The 23,819-nt window shown below is 38.5% G+C and overlaps 3 protein-coding genes across 4 annotated transcripts in view; all 3 read left to right on the forward strand.

The window, feature by feature from the left end:
• The first annotated feature begins 131 nt into the window (after positions 1-131).
• LOC103457533 (four and a half LIM domains protein 2-like) lies at positions 132-8,195 on the forward strand. Its single transcript, XM_008397753.3, has 7 exons — positions 132-237; positions 1,780-1,927; positions 3,247-3,435; positions 4,758-4,932; positions 5,563-5,732; positions 6,978-7,164; positions 7,456-8,195. Exons 3-7 carry the CDS (start codon positions 3,280-3,282, stop codon positions 7,605-7,607), a joined length of 840 nt encoding a protein of 279 aa, XP_008395975.2. The 5' UTR covers positions 132-237; positions 1,780-1,927; positions 3,247-3,279; the 3' UTR covers positions 7,608-8,195.
• Positions 8,196-8,968: 773 nt separating this feature from the next.
• On the forward strand, positions 8,969-15,613 carry LOC103457520 (uncharacterized protein C7orf57 homolog). The gene is made up of 8 exons (XM_008397726.3): positions 8,969-9,112; positions 10,097-10,169; positions 10,313-10,486; positions 11,265-11,352; positions 11,515-11,644; positions 12,445-12,509; positions 12,605-12,705; positions 13,636-15,613. Exons 2-8 carry the CDS (start codon positions 10,127-10,129, stop codon positions 13,692-13,694), a joined length of 660 nt encoding a protein of 219 aa, XP_008395948.1. The 5' UTR covers positions 8,969-9,112; positions 10,097-10,126; the 3' UTR covers positions 13,695-15,613.
• Positions 15,614-16,762: 1,149 nt separating this feature from the next.
• LOC103457508 (plakophilin-4-like) overlaps positions 16,763-23,819 on the forward strand; it is a 32,874-nt gene continuing 25,817 nt past the window's right edge. The window contains exons 1-2 of one of the 2 annotated variants that reach the window (XM_008397702.3): positions 16,763-17,302; positions 17,880-18,059. In XM_008397702.3, coding sequence (XP_008395924.1) covers positions 17,928-18,059 — 132 coding nt within the window. In that variant the 5' untranslated portion in view covers positions 16,763-17,302; positions 17,880-17,927. The remainder of the gene's footprint in view (positions 17,303-17,879; positions 18,060-23,819) is intronic. The other variant, XM_008397693.3, reaches the window with a different exon arrangement.

Consider the following 23,819-nt stretch of genomic DNA (forward strand, 5'->3'; position numbering starts at 1 on the left):
GATCCTAAAGCATAGTTCCCACAAGAACCGCCATCTTGGATGGCTACATGTAGCAGCAGAAGCTACATTAGCTAAGCTAATTTGAGGGCTGTGCAATATTTTAAAACATTACAAAGTTTATGCCTTTGTTTATGTTTAACTATATTTATATTTAAACCTTGTGACTTGTTTTGGATCAGTATGTTTACCTGGATATTGCTAATCAGCTGACCTCCAGAACAATAGGCCCTTTCACAGGTTAAATCTCATTCTACTTTTATCTTATTTATTGGTTACCCTTCTTTTGTTTGGTTTGTCTGGTGTTATTTCATTATTTGATGTGTCAGCCATAATATATCAAAATAGATTCCTCACATAGGTTAAATTAGATGTTCCAAGGCTAAACGACGTTAAACAAGTGAATACCGGACACAGAAATGGATAATTTGGCAAAAATACATTTATTCTGTGACTCAAAACCAAAATGTAGCTGAATAAATTTGTTGTAACTGTTTATGTAGGATATGTCATGTTAAAGTTAGATCGATATAAATTATTTGTTTTGTCCGTGTGTGAAAAAATACCTGAGCAATTTTGTCTCCTGGAAACTCTGCAAAACGCTACGTAATTATGTTAAACTATCACCTTTATTAGATTTGGAGTAAACGAAGCCTTCTTACCACAGAGTAGCAGCTTCACAGCAGGCCAAGCAGCCAACAATCAACCTTTTACAGCTTCTCATCGTCTTGTGATGTGAAGAAAGTTTTATTCATAAGAATTTGATGTGGCGCTGACAGGTTAGAGGAAAGATATTCACAGCTTCCAGTCAGATGCTTACAAGTTAATTACATTAACAACCCAGGTGGTTGTCAGTAATGATTTACATTGTAGGTGAGATGTCTACTTCCACTTATTATGGCATAATCATTTTTAAGATTTTGAGATTTATTTAACTGTGTAATTATTGTGCAACACACAACTAAAATGATGTTGAAAAACACAAATTTGGTGCTCAAATTTTGTGGATTTTTTTCAATCCATATACCCTCAAATGCATACATGCAACTCTACAAATATTTAATTAATTGTCTCAACAAGTTTCACTTAATTTTTGTACTATTATATGTAAACAGAAGTGAAATAATTCTGGATATTTAACCCCTCATCTTGGCAGAAGTTGATTCAGTTTTGTTGGTTACATTTATTCACTTTGGAAGATTTTTTCATCCAATCTGAAACCAGCTCTGATGTTTATTTTGAACCATTTTCTGATCAGAACCTTTAACTGTGTCAAAGTATTAACATTACGTTGAAAAATCCTTCACTTTATGCAATATAACGATTCCACTGGAAATAAAACACACACCCTAATGTAAAGTAAAGCTGCTTTCGCTGTGGACGGATGGTCACACTCATGTTTCGGTACTCACCGGTTATTATGGGATGGTTCCTGAACCGCCTAACCAATCCCCTTTCATCGTGAAATAAATACTTAGTTTAGTCGGTTAATCAGAACTAGTTTTGGAATAAAAGAAAGTGAACTAAACTTTACTGAAAATATGATTAATGCGACTTTTAAGTCTAATTCTGCCAGGAAAATGTTCAGATAATACTGCAGATGCTAATATATGGATGTGTTATAACATTTTGAAAAATAAAAAAACTGCTTTCAGTGCAGTAGTGTAGTAAACAATGTTGTGCAGAACAGGTAATGTTAAAATTGCATCACTTTATCATCACTAAAATGTGTTTTTGTTCTTCTGTTTTGAAAATGTAATCAGTTTGCTGTGATTTTTATAGCGGCTGAACATAGATCAGCCTGCCTCCTCGGCTCAGGCCGCCCGTCTCCACCCTCCTGCCCGGTCACGGGTCTTGTTTTGGACTGATTTAATAAGAAACACCAAGTACTCCGTACAGTAGACACCTCCGGTCTCAGACGGCAACCAAGGTAAGACCTTCATGGTTTCTTCTAACTTTATTTTCTCCGTGGGGAAAAGTCGTAGCTTTTTTAGCACTGGTGGTGTTTATTTATTGGTTTTGTTGAAGTTTGTACAACTAGCTGAGCCACAAGTTACAGGGATTTAGAAGGGATGATAATAAGGACAAGAAGAGAGGATGGAGTTCACTGCAAAATAAAGGGAGTAAATCTGGTTTACAGAAGTCTACCACTCATTTTCTATAGAAATAGACGTATTTAATATTGATATGGATGATTAAACTGGTTTCAGAGAAGTAACTGGTGTCATATAGAGTGGAAAGACTTCTTAAGGGGTTCTGCATTTGCTTTTCTGAAACTTAGAAGCTAAAGATAATTGGATTTGTTTTAGAGTTTCCAGGTTGACACAAACATACTCTGGTATTCACTGAGGCTGGAGGTAAAACCACCTGCAAATTTCTGAAATTGAATATTTTAGATGTGCTCTATGAAAAGAATCTGTGAACAGGATAATATTCTTCTAATAATTTGGAGTTAAGCTCCATTATAAAATCAATAAATACCGTAAAGCACAACTGGTTTGTATGAACTAATGATTATATTTTATCTCAAATGTGGAACATATTGGGACATCAAATTGAGTTTAAAAGGATTGCTAATTGCAAGTTAAGGAATTGTTTTATGAATGTATTTGTGTTTATGAATGTATTTGTGTTTGCAATGCTTCAACCAGGACCCCATTCAATCTTTATTTTTAAAGAAGGTTATAGCATTAGAAACAGGAACTTTTGGTGCAAAATGTTATCTATGACATAAAGGAATTAGTTTAGGGTTCCTGAAGAAGTGTGATGATGACATATGAAGGAGTTTAAAAGGTTCTGGAAGGAGTATTGGTGAATGTACCGTTTACTGTGCAACACAATGGGTAAACTTCAGGTTGGAAATGATGAAAAGTAAATAAACAAATGTTAAATGAGGTTTAAACTTTACTGTTGTGAACAAACTAGACTTAAAATTTTGTAATTTCCATTAATAAAGTGGAATTTACTCCAGAGTTTGTGGCATTTCTCTGCTAATTTGTTGAATGTAGTATTTAATTAAATGGTCATCGAGGCTTAAATGCTTTGAGGACTGGGTCTGGTGCAGATTCATGCAATTAATTGATTTTACGACCACATGATCTTGAGGGCGTACAGTTTTCCTTTGTAAAACAAAAATCTCTAGGATTCCAGGAACTCAATCTGATCTTTTTATTCTACGTCGCAAATCACTCTGTGAGGTTATGTAATTACGGCGGTTGTCTTTTAAACTAATTTCATTTTATTTTGCAGAGAAGACGACTCCGCGGGGAGATCTGAGTCAAAATGTCTGAGCGCTACGACTGCACAGAGTGCAGCGACTCTTTGTACGGACAGAAGTACATCCTGAGGGAGGAATATCCGTACTGCATCAAGTGCTATGAGGCACTTTTCTCCAGCAACTGTGAAAACTGCAAGAAGCTCATTAGCTGCACCAGCAAGGTGATGCATCCATGTTTCTATTGCTTTAACTCCAATGTAGAGCCAACGTTTTGTTGCTGGTCACAACAACCTACTGTGACTTTTTAACTTGGTCTTGTTTAAATGAAGAACCACAGTTAACTTTGAATACAAATATTTCTCCATCATTTTAATTTTATAAGATTAAAATACATACATTAAGTGTGAATTTCTTCTGAGGGACAAATCAGAACAGCGGCTGTTTGTTGTAATCAATAAGAAGTTATTGATTACAATAATTTAAGTCCCAAAACCTTAAAATTGAAGGTTCATGGAGGTGTAAGAGTCTATTTTATTCAGTTCCTGTAACATCTTGCTAGCTAGTAGAAGTGCAGAGTTGTCTTCTTTGTTTTTCTTTCTTTCAATTTTTAGAACAGGAGATGATAAAATCTTATCATTTTTGGAGTTAATTTTAGGACTACTGGCTACATTGCAAAGTCTCCGTAGCATTAGCATCACAATGCTTATGCTAGCCAGCACATAAATAAGGATAACAAGTGCAGATTCAGCTTCAGCTGTGCTACTTTCTATTTCATTTTTACTCTATATCAGATATGGGTTCACAGACAAAGTGCTGTAAACTGGTTGTTTTCTCACTTTCTGTAGCAGCTAGCTGTGCTGCAATGCTAACAAAAGCTGGTGGGTAAATAGGAATAACAAACTGAGATTCAGTTCCAGCTGTTCTACTGTCTTATAATGAAAAAATACAAGATATATAATATCACTGCTAGCATTTTAATATTATACATCCATTTCCTTTACACCCTCGTCCCTCAGTGGGGTCAGGAGGGTTGCTGGTGCATATCTTCAGCTGATGTTCTGGGCGAGGGGCAGGATACACCCTGGACAGGTCGCCAGTCTGTTGCAGGGCAACATAGAGACACACAGGACAAACAACCATGCACGCACACACATAAGGGGCCAATTAACCTGACAGTCATGTTTTTGGACTGTGGGAGGAAACCAGAGTACCCTGAGAAAACCCACACATGCACAGGGAGAACATGCAAGCTCCATACAGAAAGACCAGGGCCGGGAATCGAACCCAGAACCTTCTTGCTGCAAAGCAACAGCTCTACCAACTGTGCCACTGTGCAGCCCTAATATTATACATTTAAAATATTATATCATTTTTGTTTCTAGACATTTTTTAAATGTTCTGCAACCAGCTTTGCTGCAGTGCTAACACTAAACATGTAGTAACTTTCATTCTTTTAAAATATCTATTCAAATTTGTTGCTGATGGAATATTTAGGTCACAATAAAAATTGTGAACTTCTTGATTTTATTTTATTTTGCTAAAGGATCTGTCCTTCAAGGACCGTCACTGGCACAGCGAATGCTTCCTCTGCAACGACTGCAGCCGCTCTCTGGTCGACAAACCGTTTGCCACCAAAAACGACCTCCTGATGTGCACCGACTGCTACTGTCTGGAGTATTCCTCCAAGTGCCACGCCTGCCTGAAGACCATCATGCCAGGTACAAGAAAGACTCTTTTTTACTGTTGCTAAAATGGTTTAGTGCACAGGTGTCCAAAGTGCGGCCCATTTATTAAAAATCCTGTGAAGGATTTTAATCAGCCCCCAGACCTCAAATGTATAATTGACAAACTCGTCTGCAAGCACAGTTGGTTGATGTGGATGGACACTTTTTTAGTTTTAGGGTAATTTTTTTTTATAGATCATTTTTATGTGCAAAAAGAAAAAAAAAAGTTCAAATAGATTACAACGTTTTTGCATTTATCTTAATTCTTGAGCAACCAGAACCAAAGTTATTGACTTAATTTTACTTAAAGCAAATCTTGCAGTCCAAATAAGAAAACCATCATCTTATACTAATGCAATCTTTCAAGATTGTTTTAATGTATCTACAATGATTTACTGATCCATTCTCTATGAAAAAATATAGATTTCAATAGAATTGAAATGTTTTAGTTTATTATTGAGCAGATACAAAAGACATAAAAGGTTTGTTTTAAAATGTTTTTCTGTGGCCCCACAGCTTAACCGTTTTGTCCCTCATGGGAAAAAGTTTGAACATCACCGGTTTGGTATGAAAGAAGATTAATATAAAATCAAATAAATCTGCAATTCAGTATTCTCATTCCAGGCACCAAGAAGATGGAGCATAAGGGGAACAGTTGGCATGAGAAGTGTTTCATCTGCAAATTCTGCCAGCAGACTATTGGCACCAAGAGCTTCGTCAAGAAGGACGGGAACAACTACTGTCTGGCCTGCTATGAGAAACTGTTTGCCCTGCAGTGTGTCCACTGCAAGAAGGTAAACATCCTCACAATGTCCCATTATGATTTCTGCCATTAAAGCCAGTTACAATGTTCTGCAAATATATGGTCATGTAGGGTTTTTTTCTGTGCTCAGAGGAGCTGAAAGTTGGTGCTACAAAGACTCACATGTAAAAAACATAACACATATAATATGATCAACAAGCAGATGGTCAGGCAGGCAGCAGTCGTCTGTTTCACTTGAGAAAATTCAGCAGCAAACAGCCAAGATGGCTGCAAAGTGTGATGTCAGAGAGTGATGCAGAAAAATGTTTAAATCTACTAATTCAGAGGACGTTTGCTGAGAATATCTGTTTCTGTTCAAACTCGAACTCAGTAGTTATGCAACATAATGTGTTTCAACATGAACTATAACAGATTTTAAATTATTAATATTGTTAGCAGTTTGATCTCTTTCACACTCTGTTTTTTTTTATTTTAGCTTTAGTCTCATTTATTTGTTTATTTTTTTCAGGAAAAACTAAGGGTTAATTGTAAAAAATCTAGGAGTTGCTATATAAACAAGTCAGCTAATCGCCTTGCTAATTTCTCATTCAGTATGTTTAGTGGTTAATTTTTTAGTGTTTGAAATTTAATTTAATTGTAAAACAAAATCTAAATGTCATGTCTCTGTTAATTTAGACTCATTAGTATTATGATAGCTAACTATCATAAAACTGTTTTTAATCCCAGTTTGGCAAATAACATTTCTAATAATTAACTTTTATCTTTAATACCAATTATGCTTTATCTTTAGGATCATTAACCTTTAGTTAGCCTTTGGCTTTATTGACCAGTAGTTTTATAATAGTTGGCTATTAGCTCAAATATTAGTTAGATTTTATCTTTAATCCCATTTAAGGTATTTAGCTTTGTGATATTAGCTTTTAGCTTCAAACCAGACTAATTAGCTTTTTGATTGTCATTTTTAAGTTTTAAGTCGAGTTTGGCTAATTAACCTCTTGACAGTTAGCATTTACCTTTAATTAAATTTTTTTTGTTGCTTTATTTTAAAATATAATAAAATATGACCCAATGATTTTTCTGATAATGTGACTTAATGGCAACAAATCTGCAGCTCACTAATGTGTTGTGTTTTTATTTTCACTTCTGTTCCTGAAAAACATTGCCACAGCTACAGTGTTTTTGTCATAAAATCAAAAAGTTCAGTGGGCAAACTGGAATTTTTGAAAATAATTTCTGACTTGTTTGTTTTGCTTTGCTTTCTTTCGATCTTTTTTAGCCCATTACGACTGGAGGAGTGAGCTACCATGACCAGCCGTGGCATAAGGAATGCTTTGTTTGTGCTGGATGCAAAATGCAGCTGGCTGGGCAGAGATTCACCTCTCGAGACGACGCCACCTACTGCCTCGAGTGTTTCTGCAACCTGTTTGCAAAGAAATGCGCCCACTGCACCAACCCAATCAGTGGTAAAATGACCTCGCACAAATCTTCAGATCCTATTTTAGAGTTTGAAAAAAGTCACAGCAGAAACGATAAGTTTTGCTTCAGATCTTTAGTCGTGAAATCAAGCTGGAAAGATTCGCCAAACTGTAGCTGGTTTGATTTTAACAATGTAAGCAACACCTTCAATCCAAACGCAACATTCTCAAGATCATATGCTTAACTTGGGATCTGGTGTGTCCAATCACCATCAATTATAGAGTTATTGCATTAAGAAAAAAAAAATCATGAGACCTTCTCTGCTGTTTTTACCTCAGGTCTCGGGGGCAGCAAGTACATCTCATTTGAGGATCGGCAGTGGCACAACGACTGCTTCAACTGCAAGAAATGCAGCGCGTCCATGGTTGGTCGAGGTTTCCTGACGTTCAGAAACGACATCCTCTGTCCTGACTGTGGTAAAGACCTCTGAGGGGTCACCAGCACCAAGGAGTCGAGCCAGTCTGACGGCCAATCGGGACAACTTGGCAGCAAAGATTATTTTCCAGTTTAATGAATATTAACCAGGATGATGTCTTTCTTTGGTTCTAATTGAGGAACTGGAAACAGTTTTAAGCAAAAGTTTGTCTTAAAGATCAAATGAAAAACTATAAAAATATCAGTTTGAAGTGGAAACCTTTGCTGTCTAATTTCTTCTATGTATAACAGCATTTAAGCATTTTTATTAAATAGCAATGTCATATAGGTTTTCCTACTAATTCTTCTCTTTCTAATCATTTTGGATGTTTCACCTATAGGTATTCCTGGATGTCAGCAGAATGAAAAGTCTATTGTTCTCAATTATTTGTCAACCAAAAGAAATTTTGTTTTTTGTTTAGGTTGGTGTAAATTCTTAATGTTCTTTTTATTTGTTCAAGCACTAAATGTTTTAATCACTGACATCTATTTTAAATGCTAACAATTTTTCCCAATATGTTTTGTTTTCATTTCCTGTAGTCTTGTAATATTATCTAAATAAACTAAATAGTTTAAAATAAATAAAAAGCCTCAAATACTCCAAGTGAAATCTCATCCCAGCTATTTATTTATGTATACGTTTGAAAAGTCTGAATAACTTTGTTCTGTTTCTTACTTGTTTTTTTCCTGAGTGGATCTGGACTCATGATGAGGTTCTTATGGGAACCACTAGGTTTAACTAAATACCACCAAAACAATATGATTGCTGGTTATTAATTGTGCCTTGAACAAGTTTAACATTTTTGGTAAATAAGTAGTGGGCATCTTCCCATGGTCATAGTAAAAAAGACTGCAAGACAATATAGCTGCCAAAATTCAGTGTCACAACTTCAGATTTGATGCTAAGCTAAAGGAATATTTCATTATTTTTAAGGAATATGCGCAAAAATAATAATACTTAGATTGATTAATCTTAAAAATGGCATTACAATTCAAGATATGAATACACACACACACGTTTTTAGTTTAGGATAACATTACTGAAGTCTGAGACCATAACTAATGGATTAAATCTATACTATACTTTATCTGGAGATTGTTTTAAACACATTTGGGTGTTAGGGTTTCATTCATTCAAGAATCTCCTCTTGCAAACATTCTAGAAACGTCCCTATTGGGATCAGAAAAATATTTTTGAACTTTAAATTTGATATTTTTCCATGCTTTATTTGACCGCAGAACAAAGATCGTCTATCCATGTATCCAACAGAGGTTGCGTAACACAGAATTCTCACTCTTACAACAGTTTCATGCATCATAAACGTACAGGCCTTTCGGAAAGAAAACTCACACAGTGTAGGGCGTCGTTTTAAATACACGATCTTTGATTTGTGAACAGGAAGAGAGCAGCAGGTGCCACAGGAAGCTGTTAGCTCTGTGAGGAGTAAAGAAGAAGCTATCGGCTTTTACCTGCATCAAACCAACTCATCAAATACATAAAAAGCACACAGCAACATTAGAGTAAGAAATATTTATATTTTCTTATTTATTAGCCGTTATTAGCACTTTATTAAAAAGGCATGACAATTTATTGAAACAAATGGAGATAGCGGTGGAAACGAGGCGGCTAACTCGGTTAGCAACGCTTTGTTAGCCTCTTATCTCAGTAATTTATTGCTCACTTTAGCGGTGAAACCTGAGCCGGGTGATGTAAAAATAAACGTTTTATGTACGTTTTTTAATCTATTTAAAGTAAACATATGGAAATAAAACCGATGGTAGTAAATGAGTAAATCTTGAGCGCTATTTGTTCATCTACATTTACTCACCATGTCCAGATTTTACATTTTATCTCCATGCATCTGTTCATCCGTCCTTCCATCTGCATCCATCTGTTTATCCTTTTGCATGCATGTTGTCATCCATCCATCTGCTGTAATGTCTTTATCCATCCATCCACTCATCCATTCACATGTCTATTAGTCATCCATCCAATCATTTGCATCATTTTGTTCATCCTCTCATCCATGCCCACGTTCACCAGTGCATCTATTGCACATATTTTATCTGCATGAATCTGGTCCATTTATTTATCCATACATGGATTTGTCTATTTGTCAATGTTTCTTTGATTTATACATCATGAATCTCTGCATTTCTATTAAAAAATAAACTAATAACTCAGATCTCAGCTTGTGTCTAATACCTCTGACCTTTTTTAGAGCCATGCATCATAACTGTTTCTGTTTAAAGTTGAATCCAAGTGAAAGCATCTTCTGTTTCTCAATTGTAACTGACAGCTTAATTTATACTGCCCCCATGTGGGGAGAGTAGGAAGCTGAAGTGATAAAATCTAATAATTCTGTTCTAATCATTTTCTTATTGATTTATTTAAACTCTAATGACGCTCATTCAATTAATTAAGTGTTTTATAGTTTGTTTCTTTTTTTCTTTTTTTTATTCCTTGACTTGTGGCAGTTGTGAATTTAAAATGTCTGTATTTAGTTTGCAGATTTTCTTTCGTCGCCATCTAAAATGAGCGCTGCCGTACCCAACCATCGAAGGACCAAACCCGGAGGTGAGACTGATTAAAGTTCGCAAACTGTTTCCTCTTATTTGTTCATATTTGTGGCAATAAAACCAGTAGAAAAATGAAACAATTTTCATCCGAGAGCCACTATTATTCAGCTAAATGAAGGCCATGCTTGTGTTTTTCTGAAGGCATAAAGCCTGGAGCTGCGAACAGCGGCGTGACCGGACCCACCTCCCAGATTCCCGGCCTCTGCCAGACCGCCACCGAGAGCGCGGCGGTGGAGAGGGTCAGCGGGCGGCGAGTGGGGATATTTGAGACCGACTCGGACTACGTCAAGCTGGCGAAGCAGGGAGGACACAAAGGTGAGCCGACAAACCACAGATTTAAAATTACTGATCAGTTCAAGAGTTACTGACAATAATAAAAGTTGATCATAAAGATTATCTTTCACTATTTGGTTTAGTTGCTGTTTGTTTGCCTCCCTGTTCATACTTAGGAAGCATTTTAACTTCATGACTAAGCTTATAAGTAATTAATTGATTAATCGCATGAAAAATTAAAAAGAGCTCAATAGTTTCTAATATTTTTTGAAGATTAATTTTGCTTACAGAGATATTATAATCAATTTTATTTATGGTTTTGGTTGAGTGTGAATTTTATTTTTGTTTTATTTGTGTCTGGTTCTTAAATTTTCTTAAGAAACTACAAATTAAATACAGAATATGAAAAAGACATTACAAAAATAAGATGGTAAATAAAAACATTACTACAACTAATAAAAAACAATTATTGGAAATGAAATAGTGATGATAATATTAAGATTTCCTTATAAAATTAAAGTTTATTGGTCTTTGTGAACTTGTGTTATCGATATATTATAAAACTAGAATATTATGATTTATTACAATAATTTCATATTGCAGAAAATGGGAAATAAATGCGAATAAAACGTTGTGAATTCTCAATTTGACTCATCGTTTTGAAATAATTCCCGACTCTGAGAGGTCGCAGTAATTATTTGGCCACTGAGCTGCTTTAGGTGTGACTTAAATCCCTCCTGGTGTTTTCAGAGCGGAGATGAGAGTCATTACTGCCTACAGAGTTTTAGATTTAACAGGAATGTTTCCCTTCCTGCTGCAGGCCTATTGAGTCACGACGTTGATGACGATGACGCGCCGAAGAAAGCCTACAACCCGCCCAACTGGTTCGGAGGGGATGAGTCAAAGAGGTAAGACGGGCCAGACGCTGATTTAGAGGAAACCGTTTTCGTTGGAAGAGTCCAGAGCAGAGGAAGACGAAATGTTCCTGTCTGTCACCCAAGTGTTGCGGCTGCAGGCGAAATGTTCCCAGAACTTTCACATGGAATGTCATGGTGGTTTTGTGCTTTCAGCGGGAGCAAAGCCTCGTCTCCTGACAGCCAGATGAAGGCGGGCAGGCGGCCTCTGGCTGCTCCCTTTGGCACTGATAACAATTCCTCCTGGGAAAGAGAGACTGATAGTTTTTCCCATGGTAAAGAGAAGGTGAATGGACCGAACTAGTCACTCCCCAGCATTCATGCCACGCAGATGCCACTCCATCTTTTGTTATTGCCATTATTTCAGTTTTTATCACAACTTTCCTTCATTTTCCACCTTCGTTTTTCATCCCTGCGTTTGGAAATTGCTTCAGGATTTAATCCTCCGGAGGGACTTTGTTGTTTCCTGGGAATTTGGAGGGGGAAACGTTGGCTCCGTGATTGCAGTTCTCTCCAATATTCCAGCTGGTTCTAATCTGGGAAAACTGGATTACAGCGATGTGCAAAAGTATTCACACACACTTGATGTTTTTCACATTGCAACCACAGGTTTCACTGTATTTACTGGGACTTTATGTGGAAGAAACGTGACGTATGGTTTAGTTACAAAGAAAAAACTGAATAGTGTGGTGCATTCAGAGGTCACTTTAATAGTAAGTTAGTGCTCTGCTGCATAAGATCCCAGTGAAATGCATTCAGGTTGCATTTTGGAGAAATGTGAAACGGTTGAGGGAGTGTGAATACTTTTGCAGGTTGCTGAGTTTCTGGGTTAAAACTAACAGATAAATCATCATTTGAAAATGTTTTGGTTGGTTTTATTTTTAACAGCATGGCAGTTTTTTGTTTTGTTTTTTTTTCCTTAAGTTTTCCTTCTTATTTCATCCTCTGCTCTGCTTCCCTGATATTTCCCCCAGTCGCTCATTTCTCCATGTTTGGTAACTTGGTGAGTCCCTGTAGCTCTGCAGCCATCAGTCAGGCTGTTGCTGCGTATATAACTGTGACTCTGGATGATGTTTCAATCTGCAGATGTCTCCAGATGATGCAGCTGTGCCTATGGAGGGTCTGTCCATGAACAACAAGTATAAGAGAATGTAAGAACTTATTCCTCTCTCATTTTTACTGATATAAACTTGATTTATTTGGAAGGTTTTAGAGGTTCGATAACGTCACACGCTCTCCTCATCAGATCCTACGATAAGAAAGCTCCTCCGGTCAGCATGTCCAAGCTGCTCAGTCACGGCTATATGGAGGAGAAGAAGAAGTCTGGAAACGACGACGATACTTCAAGTACAAACATTTTTATAGTTTAGCAAGAAATAAAATCTGAAGTCGGGTAGAAAGAATCCCTAAAAACTGAATTGTCCACTAAAAGTTGTTAGAGCCAAACAAATCAAGCTCAGTCTTATATTTATATAAGAAGATAATTAAATAGTTTTGACAAAACAAGCTCAAGGTCTTTTTATCTCGACACAAGATAAGACATTTGTCTTTCTGACAAAAAGTTGTAAATCTTGCAGCTTAGTGTGAGATAATGAAACATGACAGAGAAAAGTTCAGGACGAAAAGTTCAGTGATGAATTAACTGTTGTGAAAAAGAAATTTCTTCCAAATGTGATTAAAAAAAGTTAATTATTATAAAATGAACTCAAGATATTTATCTCAATATGAGGAGATAATAAAAATCCTGATGCAAAACAAATTTGAGCTCTCATTGAAATGGCAATTATAATGATGACAAAATGCTTCATTAACATTTATCCTGAAGTTTTTTGATTATAAAAAAACCCAAAAAATTCAAAGTCTTGTTATCACGACAAAACTTTAAGGGTCTCTACTTCAAAATAAGAAAAAAGTAATAAACAAGCTCAGTGTCTTGATGTCTTAAAATAAGACAAACTTTTATTAGCTAGTGAGTTTTTGACGTAGAAACACAATCATAGTTTTATCTGTCATTGTGATAAAATGAGTTTGTTCATAGTTCTGTAGCTTTTAATGCTAAAAGCATCAACAAGAATGGAATTACAGCCTGAAAAAAGTCAGTAATTTCCTGATCTATCATGAAGAGAGCTGCAATAGACAAACACTAAATATTAGACCATAAATCTTTCAATAAATGTTACTAAAAATGTGTGAAAATAACACCTGAATAAATGACTAACGTGTTGCTGAAGCTGCTTCCACAGTTTAGATTTGTTGCTTTCTGTGTTTGATCTGCAGGCGTGACGTCAGAACAGACCAGCACCGTCATGACGGAGGATGTGGACGATCTGGATTAGTTTGCTCAGGTTCTGCTTAGCAGGAACAATGGGGCTGTTCTTTAAGGTTCTTTTCCCCCCGATACGGTGCGAACACAACTCTGCACCCTTTTACGTTTTACTCATGTTTATTGTAAATCCACTGACTGTTAGGTTTTGTACTCATGTTTATGCAAAGGTACTGTCTTTATTTATTGCTTTAATTTGTATAGAAGGAAGAAGGAGAAGAAGAAAGGTGCGTTTCTGAGTAGTGTAGTCAGTGTTGGTGACTTTTTGAGTTTTGTTTCTGTGCTCGATTTGAAAGCAGGGCTGGAATCAAACATCTGCCGGTTTTTACCTCTGAGCCTCGTTGCTGTCCGCCCTGGACGTATGAAGATCGACTTGGTGACGTTTAAATGTTTGTGCTGATGATTCGTGGTTCCAGTGACGTGAAGTATTATTTGCTCGGCTCGGCGTGTTTTTAAAAAAAATTATTATTATTATTTTCCGGCCGAGGCGACGCATATGATCATCTGTCGAGACGGCAACCCCGCAGCTGCGATCACATGACGAAGTGAAAACTGACGGCCAGAGTCGCTGAGGTTTGTTTGGGTAAAAAGGAGCCAGACACTTTTATTTATTTCTTTCCTTTGATCGTACTAATTATTCAGTTTTTAAGCTTCCTAAATTAATAATTGTATGGCCTCACTGCTGTGTTTACCTGCCAAAATAGTAGGAATAAATCAGACCAAGCTGAAGTAACAGGCTTTAGCTGCTTTAGTGCAAAAGTGCCAAGCTTGTTTCGCTGTGAAATCACAACATTCCCCTTTAGCCACGACTAAACGTAGATGTGCTGTACACAACAAATTCTGCAAGTTAAATCAACACTATGCTGAGTATATGGTCCTTATCAGAATAGTGTTAATTTAACTATTTTCAGAGTTATTTCAAAAATAGTTTGAGTAGTTCTAACTTTTTCAAGTGTTAAAATGACTTAATTTCTTGTTGAAATAACTCTGAAAAGAGCTAAATTAACACCAATTCTGATAAGGACCACATAGACTCGGCATAGTGTTGATTTAACTTGCAGAATTTGTTGTGTAAGATTTTAACTAAAGACACTTGAATTTTGAACCTTTTTCGTTTTTGCATTCCCTGTCTGAAAAATCTCTAAATCTACAGTAAAATCGTCTTAAAAGGTTTAAAATTGCTATGCGACTTCAAAAAAATCTTGACACCTTGTCGTTTCTGCTTCTCTTTGAGACGAATCCTTCAAATCAGCAGAACAGAGGAGTGAGCAAAGCGATTAGGAACTGGCTGAAATGTTCCTGGAAGGTGGAGCAAAGTGATCTCAAAGTGCTGCAGCAGACAATGGAGATCTGCTGTTCCTTCTCTTTTTGTTCCATTTCTTTGACTGCCAGGATGTCCGGAGGTAATGCGTCCCTGTCTCGCTTTATAAATGCCTTCAGTCACCTCATAGTTGTCATTTTAAGGCATAACTGAGCTGGGAGTTACATCCTGATCCTTAAAAACAGAATAAATCCAACTAATTAGTCACAGAAACTCCTACAAGAAATGTTGAACTTTTACTGCTAAATATATTTTATCTGTAAGTGTTAACGACACTGGGTTTTACTTTGCAGTGTGAGGAACGGAGAATGTATCATGTTCTGATCTTTCCTTTTGAAGTACGGGTTTATTATTTATGAACTGTTAAATATTCAGGTAAACAGCGTTCTGTCGTGTTTTTCAGTTTACAAAGAAGCAGTAGGAACCTTTAGTGGCTTAAAATCTCTTTTCGCTTTTTCTTGTCAAATCTTAAGGTGGTTTTGAAAAATGCAAATATGCCAACTGAGACAGAAGAAGGTTTTAAATGAAGGGAAGTTCCCCGTCACTTCTCAGTGTGTAACTTTGCTCTCACAGTATTAATTGTCACTTCAATAAATGAGCATGTGCATGTTCATGTGTGGTGGTGTTTTTCCTTTTCTTAATATAAACTGGCTTCAGGCTCAGTTAGGGTGTTTATTAAAGAAAGATGAAACTAAAAATCCAGGCCAGGGAGGAAAGACATCAGCAATATTAGCTTAGAAGCAACTTTTCCTCCAAAATCAAAGCACTATATGCACATTTCTAGCATATTTAATGTCTCATAAAAGTTTAAAATGTTTACTTAGAGACCCATTCAATAAATTTGAATATTATTGAAGTCGGTTTATTAAGTAAAACATGTTGAGATTAGGCTGCACAGTGGCGCAGTTGGTAGAGCTGTTGCCTTCCAGCAAGAAGGTTCCGGGTTCGATTCCCGGCCCCGGTCTTTCTGCATGGAGTTTGCATGTTCTCCCTGTGCATGTCTGGGTTTTCTCCGGGTACTCCGGTTTCCTCCCACAGTCCAAAAACATCACTGTCAGGTTAATTGGCCTCTCCAAATTGTCCCTAGGTGTGTGTGCATGGTTGTGTCTCTGTGTTGCCCTGCGACAGACTGGCGACCTGTACAGGGTGACCCCGCCTCTCGCCTGGAACGGGAGCTGGAGAGGCACCAGGCAGCAAACCTCCCGACCCCACTGAGGGACAAGGGTGTAAAGTGGATGGATGGATGTTGAGATTAATCACACATGGATGGATATTAGTTTTTCCTGCTAATATTAAGTTAGAATCATCTATAATACATTTGAATAATTATTTACAATACCCACTAAACTAAAGGCGTTATACTGGGTGCTTGTTTTTATTAATAATAAACAATGAATAAAACAAGAAATAGTTGAATAAAGTAAAAAGATAATGAAAAATGTAACTGAGTCAGGCGTTCAGCCATTCTGTCATTTTTTCCTCTATTTCAATTTAAAGTGTCTAAAATGTATTGTAGTTTTTTGCATTTACATTAATTCAACCAATTTTATACAAGAATAGTGTAAACAATTGACTAGAAAAATACCTTTTCATTGATTTTTTTTCCCCCTATAAAATATAGTTTTAAATAATAAACGTTGGATTAATTTGCAGTTTTGACAATATTGGAGTTCTGTATGATGAACCTGATAACCTGAACTGTTAACTGGGAATCCCATAAACATCCCTGTGACCAGCACTGGTGTGTGTGTGTGTGTGTGTGTGTGTGTGTGTGTGTGTGTGTGTGTGTGTGTGTGTGTGTGTGTGTGTGTGTGTGTGTGTGTGTGTGTGTGTGTGTGTGTGTGTGGAGACGTATCAGTAAAACACACACACACGCTGGTCGCTGCAGGCTGCATCCTTCCTCTCGTCGCGAAGAGCTGCCGCGCTGCCGCACGACTCTTGCCGCGGCCACAGCGACTCGCGGCTCCTCATCGATCCGTCGATCGGAAATAATCCATAGCCGCATGGTGACGTCACGCCGCTGTTAATCGGCGCTCGTGGCTGGGTGCAGCCTTGACGCCAGGGATGGACGCGCGCGTTTAACTCCTCCACTCATCTTTGCACGCGGGGATTGATTGGAAGACAAACAAAAAAAAAAAGGAAAAATTGTAATTGCACGACGAGCGCGAGGACGTGCACGCGGCTGTCTGTTTGTTTGTTTGTGACGTCGGCGCGTTGGGGAATGGAGTAGCTGTCACGGAGGAGAGGATGGAAGCGGACTGAGCCAGCTGTGGCCTGCTTCTAACAGCAACATCTGGCCGGTGAGTCGCGCTCAGCGGCGGGCGAGCAGCTCTGCTGGCTGCCCGGACTCCGGCGCTCTGAGTCGGTGTGACCTCGTCCTTGGCTGCCCGGATGGTGAATGAGTGATGGAGGATGCAAGGTTGACCGGGAGATGCATGCAACCCCATGCATCGTGCATGCACACCTGATAATACATAAAGGCACCACTGGTGTGTGTTGAGACGTAAAACACACAGAGAGGAAGGAGGAAGGATGCAGCCTGCAGCGCTCTGTGTGTGTGCATGTGTGTGTGTGCAGCTCCTCTGTGTGTGGAGAAATCTGTACCTGCATGCACAAATGACGGGTTAAAGATTAGAGATGGAAAAGCATGCATAGGGGAAAATAGAATAATCATCTTTTGTCTCTTTGTGTCTCTTGAGGGATTAAAAAAAAAGCACAATCACACCATAAGAGGGGAATTTGTTGCAGGAGTATCATGAATTCTGGGATATTGCAACATCTCAAAATCTTAATCCCTGCAGCTGAAGCACAGTGGTTCCTTAAAATTATACTACAGTGATTTTCTGTGCATTAACCCACATCCTGACCGTCCTGCAGGGTCAGAGAGGGAGCGTGCAGCAGCCAGCCAGCCAGATCTGTGGGGATATGGAGGAAGGCGACGCAGAAGGGGAAGGGCCCATGGTGGTCAGAGAAGGTCCAAGCCGCCAAGGCCTCCAGTCGGAGTCCAGCTCCGCCACAACAACCACCACCAACCTCCTGGCTTCTGTTAAAGAGCAGGTTAGATGCTGCTGTCACTCATTTCTTCTTGACTTTTGAATGCAAACACCACCTTGGCAGTTTTATGGTGTGACTTTGCTCATATTTTTCACTTTAGGATGAACATTTGTCAGGATTTTGATGAATCTGTGATTGTTACAGGAGATTTTCCATCACATTGAGGATGTTTTTTGGTTATTTTTAGCCTTTTTGTGCAGTGTAGCACAGGATCACATCATAATAACTAAAGAAATGTAGAAATCTTACATGCTCAACTTCATGTTATTAGGCTACAAAATTCAACTGTACTGTGTTGTGTTTGTCTTAAATCCTACGGTTTTGTAGTTTCTTTCACTTCCTGGTAGTGGTGGGCGATATGGACAGTTTTGCTGGGTTTTAAACATCATTAATTGGAATTTGTTGTGAAAACAATAAATCAAAAATCTAGTCATGATAAGAAATGTACCACCAATAATGCCTGTTGGCTGTTATTGGTTGTGTTTTACCTAAGGAATACGTTGATTGGATGTAAACATTGACTGTTATTTGCCAGTGGTTATGATTTATCTACATTCGCTTCCGTATTCACATCTTACTTTGCATATGAAAAGCATGAAATTTCACAACTTTTTGGCTTTTTTGGTGTTCCATACATAACAATCAGGAACTTCAGGCACCAAAAGTGATTGAGTATGAGATATAAAAACTCATCAACACACACTATTGTTTGTTTACAAAGGTATATGCACTCACATCAGTTTCACTGCACATTCAGATTGGTGACTCAAAGAAAACACCTCAAAAATGCCAAGTTGAGCAACATTTGAGTCATTTTACTTCCTTTCTGGGTCATAGTTCAACCTTGTCTTGTTTTTTTGGAGGTCCATACAAGTTCTAAGCAGTTTTTAGCTTTGGTTGTGACCTGAGTCGCCCAAATTTACGCTGCAAATCCGGGGGATTATCTCCAGATGAGGATGAAGTGTAAATGAATTGCGGTGCTGAGTCACATGAATCTGCACCTTAAATTCTATTAAAAGCCTCATTAATAATTTCTTCTGCTGCACTTCCTTAATTCAGCACCAAGAAAAGGATGTAGCGGTGCAGAAAACCCGCATATGGCATGAAATGAAAAGCTAAGAAAGATGCAGATTGCACCAGATCAGAAGAAGATATTTGTTGTTTGCCAGCAGGGATTTAAAGGAACAGTGACGTCATGCTACTGTTTTATATTCTTTGCTTTTGCTTCCCTGTTTTATAGTTAAATGACAAACTTTTTTTTCGCTGTTTTTTTGTGGCTGATGCTCCCTGAAATGCCTCATATCTGCAGGAAAACAACAATACGAACCTTAGAGGACAGCCTCCGTCTGTCTCGCTGTCCCTGCTGTTATGTTTAATGCTGATTTATATCCCGTCAGCATGGGAGTCTTTCTGTTCTCCTCCTCTTAATTATACCTGGACAGTAGCCATGTTCTCTGCTCAGTCCCTGGGCATGCTGCTCTGAATCAGGCGCTCTGCTATTTAAAGGCTTATGATGTCTAAGAAAAGAGACTCGGATCCGATGTTTAATCTGCAGTTTTTCGGAGGGCTGCAGTTTGTGCCTAAATCTTAGGAAGAGGCTTCATGTTCGTCAAGAGCAAACACTTTGTGCACATGCATCACTCTAGAAATTAAAACTTTATTTTGCTCGTTTTAAAAATCCAAAATGTCGTCTTAGGCACGAGATGCAGGCATGTCACTGCTTCTGCTGAGCAGGTGAAATATGATCCAATGTTGCAGAGTGGAATAAACGATCTGCGTGCAGACGGGTTAAGTCAAGGGCACTTCTGTCGGTTCTGATTGATCTCCAGTCAGAGAATGTATATCAATAGATCTGGTAGATTGCTTAATGTCCCGTTTTCTTGGGTAAAGGATGCTTGTGTTGTGAACCATTTGCCAAAACACTTACTGACTCCATTGCTCATGGTCTGCGGTATTTTTTTCCAAAGAAAATTGAAGTCAAACTTGAAGAAGGCTTGTCATGACGATATATTTTGCTCAACAATAAATAGTTGTAGAAGTTAGAATATAATAGTAATGGTATAATAATGCAAGTTCACCTTCTCAAATGGTAACTTTCATTTCTAATGAACTTCTAACTCTGGAACTCTAAGACATTTTAGATATAAATAAACAAAACAACAAATAAAATGGATACTGGAGTCTCTGACTAGTTGAGACCAAAGCACCAATCTGGAGATTTTTGTCATCAGTCTTTGGCAGAAACAGAGAGAAACATAAGAAAAACAAAGAATTGTGTAAATAAAATGACTGAGCTTGTTTTTATTTGTCATGCAATTAAGGGATTTATTGCTCATTGTGACAGATTTAGCATCAACACTTAAGAAAATGATGGTGGCCGACGTGCGAATGCGCAGCAAATACATTAATGATGCAAACTCCAAAATACTCCAACAAAGAAAGAAACAAATGCAACAGAAAAATTGCGCAGATGAAAAATGCTGCAACCTCAGAAAAAAAGAAGCAAAACCTACAAACAAGAAACCAAATTCAAAAGCAAAATACTGCAAATGGATGCAAAGGAAAAAATGCTGCAAATTTTTTGTTATTTAGTTAAAGGTTACTGACACTTGAGAAGTTTTGGGTAGAACATATTTACAGAAGAAGGTTTTTTTCTTAATCTTAAATGCAGAATGTATAAATATTTGTTCAGTTTTGGCTTATTTACAACTCACTTTTTTGAGTCTGTATACTTCATTTTAATTGATTAGTCCCTTATTAATTATTTCAGCCTTAAAAACATGCACTGAAGTGAAAACTTTAAAAACCTGCATTTAAAAGTCTTAAATTACTTCCCTGTGGTATATTTTTACCACAGCCCCAATTGATTTCCAATTAAGGACAAAAATGACACTTAAAATCTAAAATGATAAATTTTTGAACTTCCAGTTAAGTTGTTTTGTGAGGGAAAACTGTTACAAATTTTCAGGGGGTCAGAACATAATGACAACAGCGTTCTGTATTGTGTATTTTCCCCGAGGACTTGTCTAAACTGAGACACATTTCTATTAGATTTCTCTGGTTAGAAGATGAAATGTACAAATGTGAAGCAGAAAATCCCACTTTCATAAAGCCAACATAGCCACGGCGAAAAGCCCGCAGTTCCTAGAGGCCAAACGTTTCATCGTGTGACTTGTTTCAGGCAGCTGAACAGCCTGGGAAGAGAAAATAAAACAAAGTTGCTTTACGTCTCTCTGCGTCGGTGCTGCTGAAGCGTCAAATCTTCTGCCTGCAGTTCCTCCACAGAAATGTCAAATTAGACGAGCTAAATGGAGCGCATCAGTTATTGCCTTCTATTGTGTTCAGGGCCTGATGCTTTTCCACTTTGCTCCCGTTTAGCCCATTAAAAGTGGGAGAGTGACGGATGTGAGCAGGGAAATATCAAACGGGCCGACTCGGAAACTTGAGACTCCGCAGAGGTGTCGGGGCACAGTTTGATTTGTCACTTCTTCTGCAAACAGAGGGATCGATCTGATGTTGGGATAACAGCCTGCAGCCGTTTCCGCTGAATGAAAGACGAGAATCGTGTCTGAATCGGGTTGTGAAAGGGTGCAGGGATCCGAAAAAATACATCCGATCAGAACGTTTTAGACTTTTCTGGCAACTGAACTCAACTTACAAAGAGGAATGTTTACTACTGTGAAAATACATCCTGTCCAATTCACTTCAGACCCAGTCTGTTCAGAATTAGATTCAGTTCAGAATTCACTGCTATTCAGATACGTTTGGTTCAATCCAATCCAGTTTAAACAAAATGAAATTCAATCCCGTTCAGTTAAACCCAATTAATTTCAGTTTTCACTTCACTTTAGTCAAATTCACTCCAGTTTAGGTTAATCCAGTTCTGTTCAGTTCAACCAGTTCATTTTCCTTTACCTTAAAACACATTACAAGGCAAGTGGATCCTCAGTTCACTAGTTTGTACTTATTCAGTTTAATTTAATTCAATTTAACTGAAATTAATCCAGTTCAAAACATTTCAGTTCAGATCAGTTTGGATTTCTTCTGTTAAATTTATCATTTGTAATCTCAAAGCACTTTACAGATGAACTGAAGTCCATACTTTCCCAGATTGTGTAAGAATGGAGGCGCTGCCCGCCTCGGCTGTTTGCAGGGATCGTCTTCTGTCCCTGAGCTGACAGCGGCAGGCTGTTGCTCTGCAGGCCAGATCCCAGATGAACTTGATGCATGGCGCTGCTGAGAAAGAACGTGCATGCTCATCAAAAAACACACACAAGATGTATGAGGCGCTCAACAAAACCACAACAACCGAGCCACTTCAGCGCTTCTCATCCTGGGCCGGGTTTCAATGAAAGGAGCCAAGAAAGCACGCTCCATGTCGCAGCAAATTACCAGCACAGATGCTGGTAATTTGGTAATTTGGAGTCGTTTCTCCAAGGTCTGAGAGGATTTCTTGGATCCTCCATCATGCTACACTGTGCCGTCACTCTGTGATGTTTGTGCAGATGCGGGTCCGCCTCCACCTGCCTCATCCACTTACTGACGCGTCTCCGCCATTAGAGGAGGAGTGTACTTGTTGCTTTTAGTCAGACGCGGCCCTTTCTGCCTGTGAAGAGACAGGAAGTGCTTTAATGCATCGGAGGGTCACATGTGGAGGCGTGCAGAGTGAGACGATGGGAAAACAAGAGGAGGGTAAACAGAGCAAAGGTCTGCTGATGAAGCTGCTGCCTCCAATGTTACTCTCAGGATTTCATCCAATTACAGGATGGCAGCATGGAAAACATGGAAATACCTGGAAAAACATGAATACCTGAAAAACACCATTAAAAACATTGATTCCAGACTGTTTTATCTTAGTGAATCCATCCATCCATCCATCCATCCATCCATCCATCCATCCATCCATCCATCCATCCATCCATCCATCCATCCATCCATCCATCCATCCATCCATCCATCCATCCATCCATCCATCCATCCATCCATCCATCTCGTTTTATTTTATTTTGTATTTATATTTTTCTATCTACATAAGGATTTTCTGGACTGGAAACACTGGATGGTGCAAGATGTGGAAGCGTTCTTCTCTTCCTTTATCACCCGTTTCATCACGATAAGACGCTCGTAGAAAATATCTACCACTGCAGCAAAGTGAGCCTGAAAATGTTCCAGCTGGCTTTGTCACAAAGCCTTAGCGATGGAGTTTGCAGCAGCCAGAGAAGTAGGCCGAACATTTCACGGATATCATAGATGCGGCGTGGATAAACCGAACTGCTGGGCCAAGATTAGACACAGCAAACGGCAGAGTTCTGTGGTTGGTGCGACTTGATAACGGGGCGGAAAAACAGGCTGTGACGACTCACAATAAGCTGTGTCGGATCGTCGGTGAGAGCCCCTCAGCTGGTGTGAGGAGTCGCCTGGCACGGCTTCATGCTGGCCTGATGCTGTGCCGTAACCCAGTCAGGCTACACAAGCAGGCCTGTGTGCTGTTGTCCTGTCTCTGCAAAGCTTCGGGGTGATGTAAGGAAAGCAGGAAGGCCCAGTCAGCAGCAGTGCTGTGACAATAAGCTGCAGGCTTTAAGCTCCCACAGTTGTTTCCTGGTGTGTAGCTTTTTACTGGTCCAGTCACACATTCACCAGCTCTGTTTGCAATCTGGGCAATATCTTCTGTGTGCAGCGGACATCATGTTAAACAGGTTGATTATTGATTGATCACAACAATGAGACACCAGACAGCAACAAATAAGCGTTTCTGGTGGATTT

This window comes from Poecilia reticulata, chromosome 2 (genome assembly GCF_904066995.2).
Source record: "Poecilia reticulata chromosome 2, P_reticulata-male-v2, whole genome shotgun sequence".
Classification (NCBI taxonomy): Eukaryota; Metazoa; Chordata; class Actinopteri; order Cyprinodontiformes; family Poeciliidae; genus Poecilia; species Poecilia reticulata.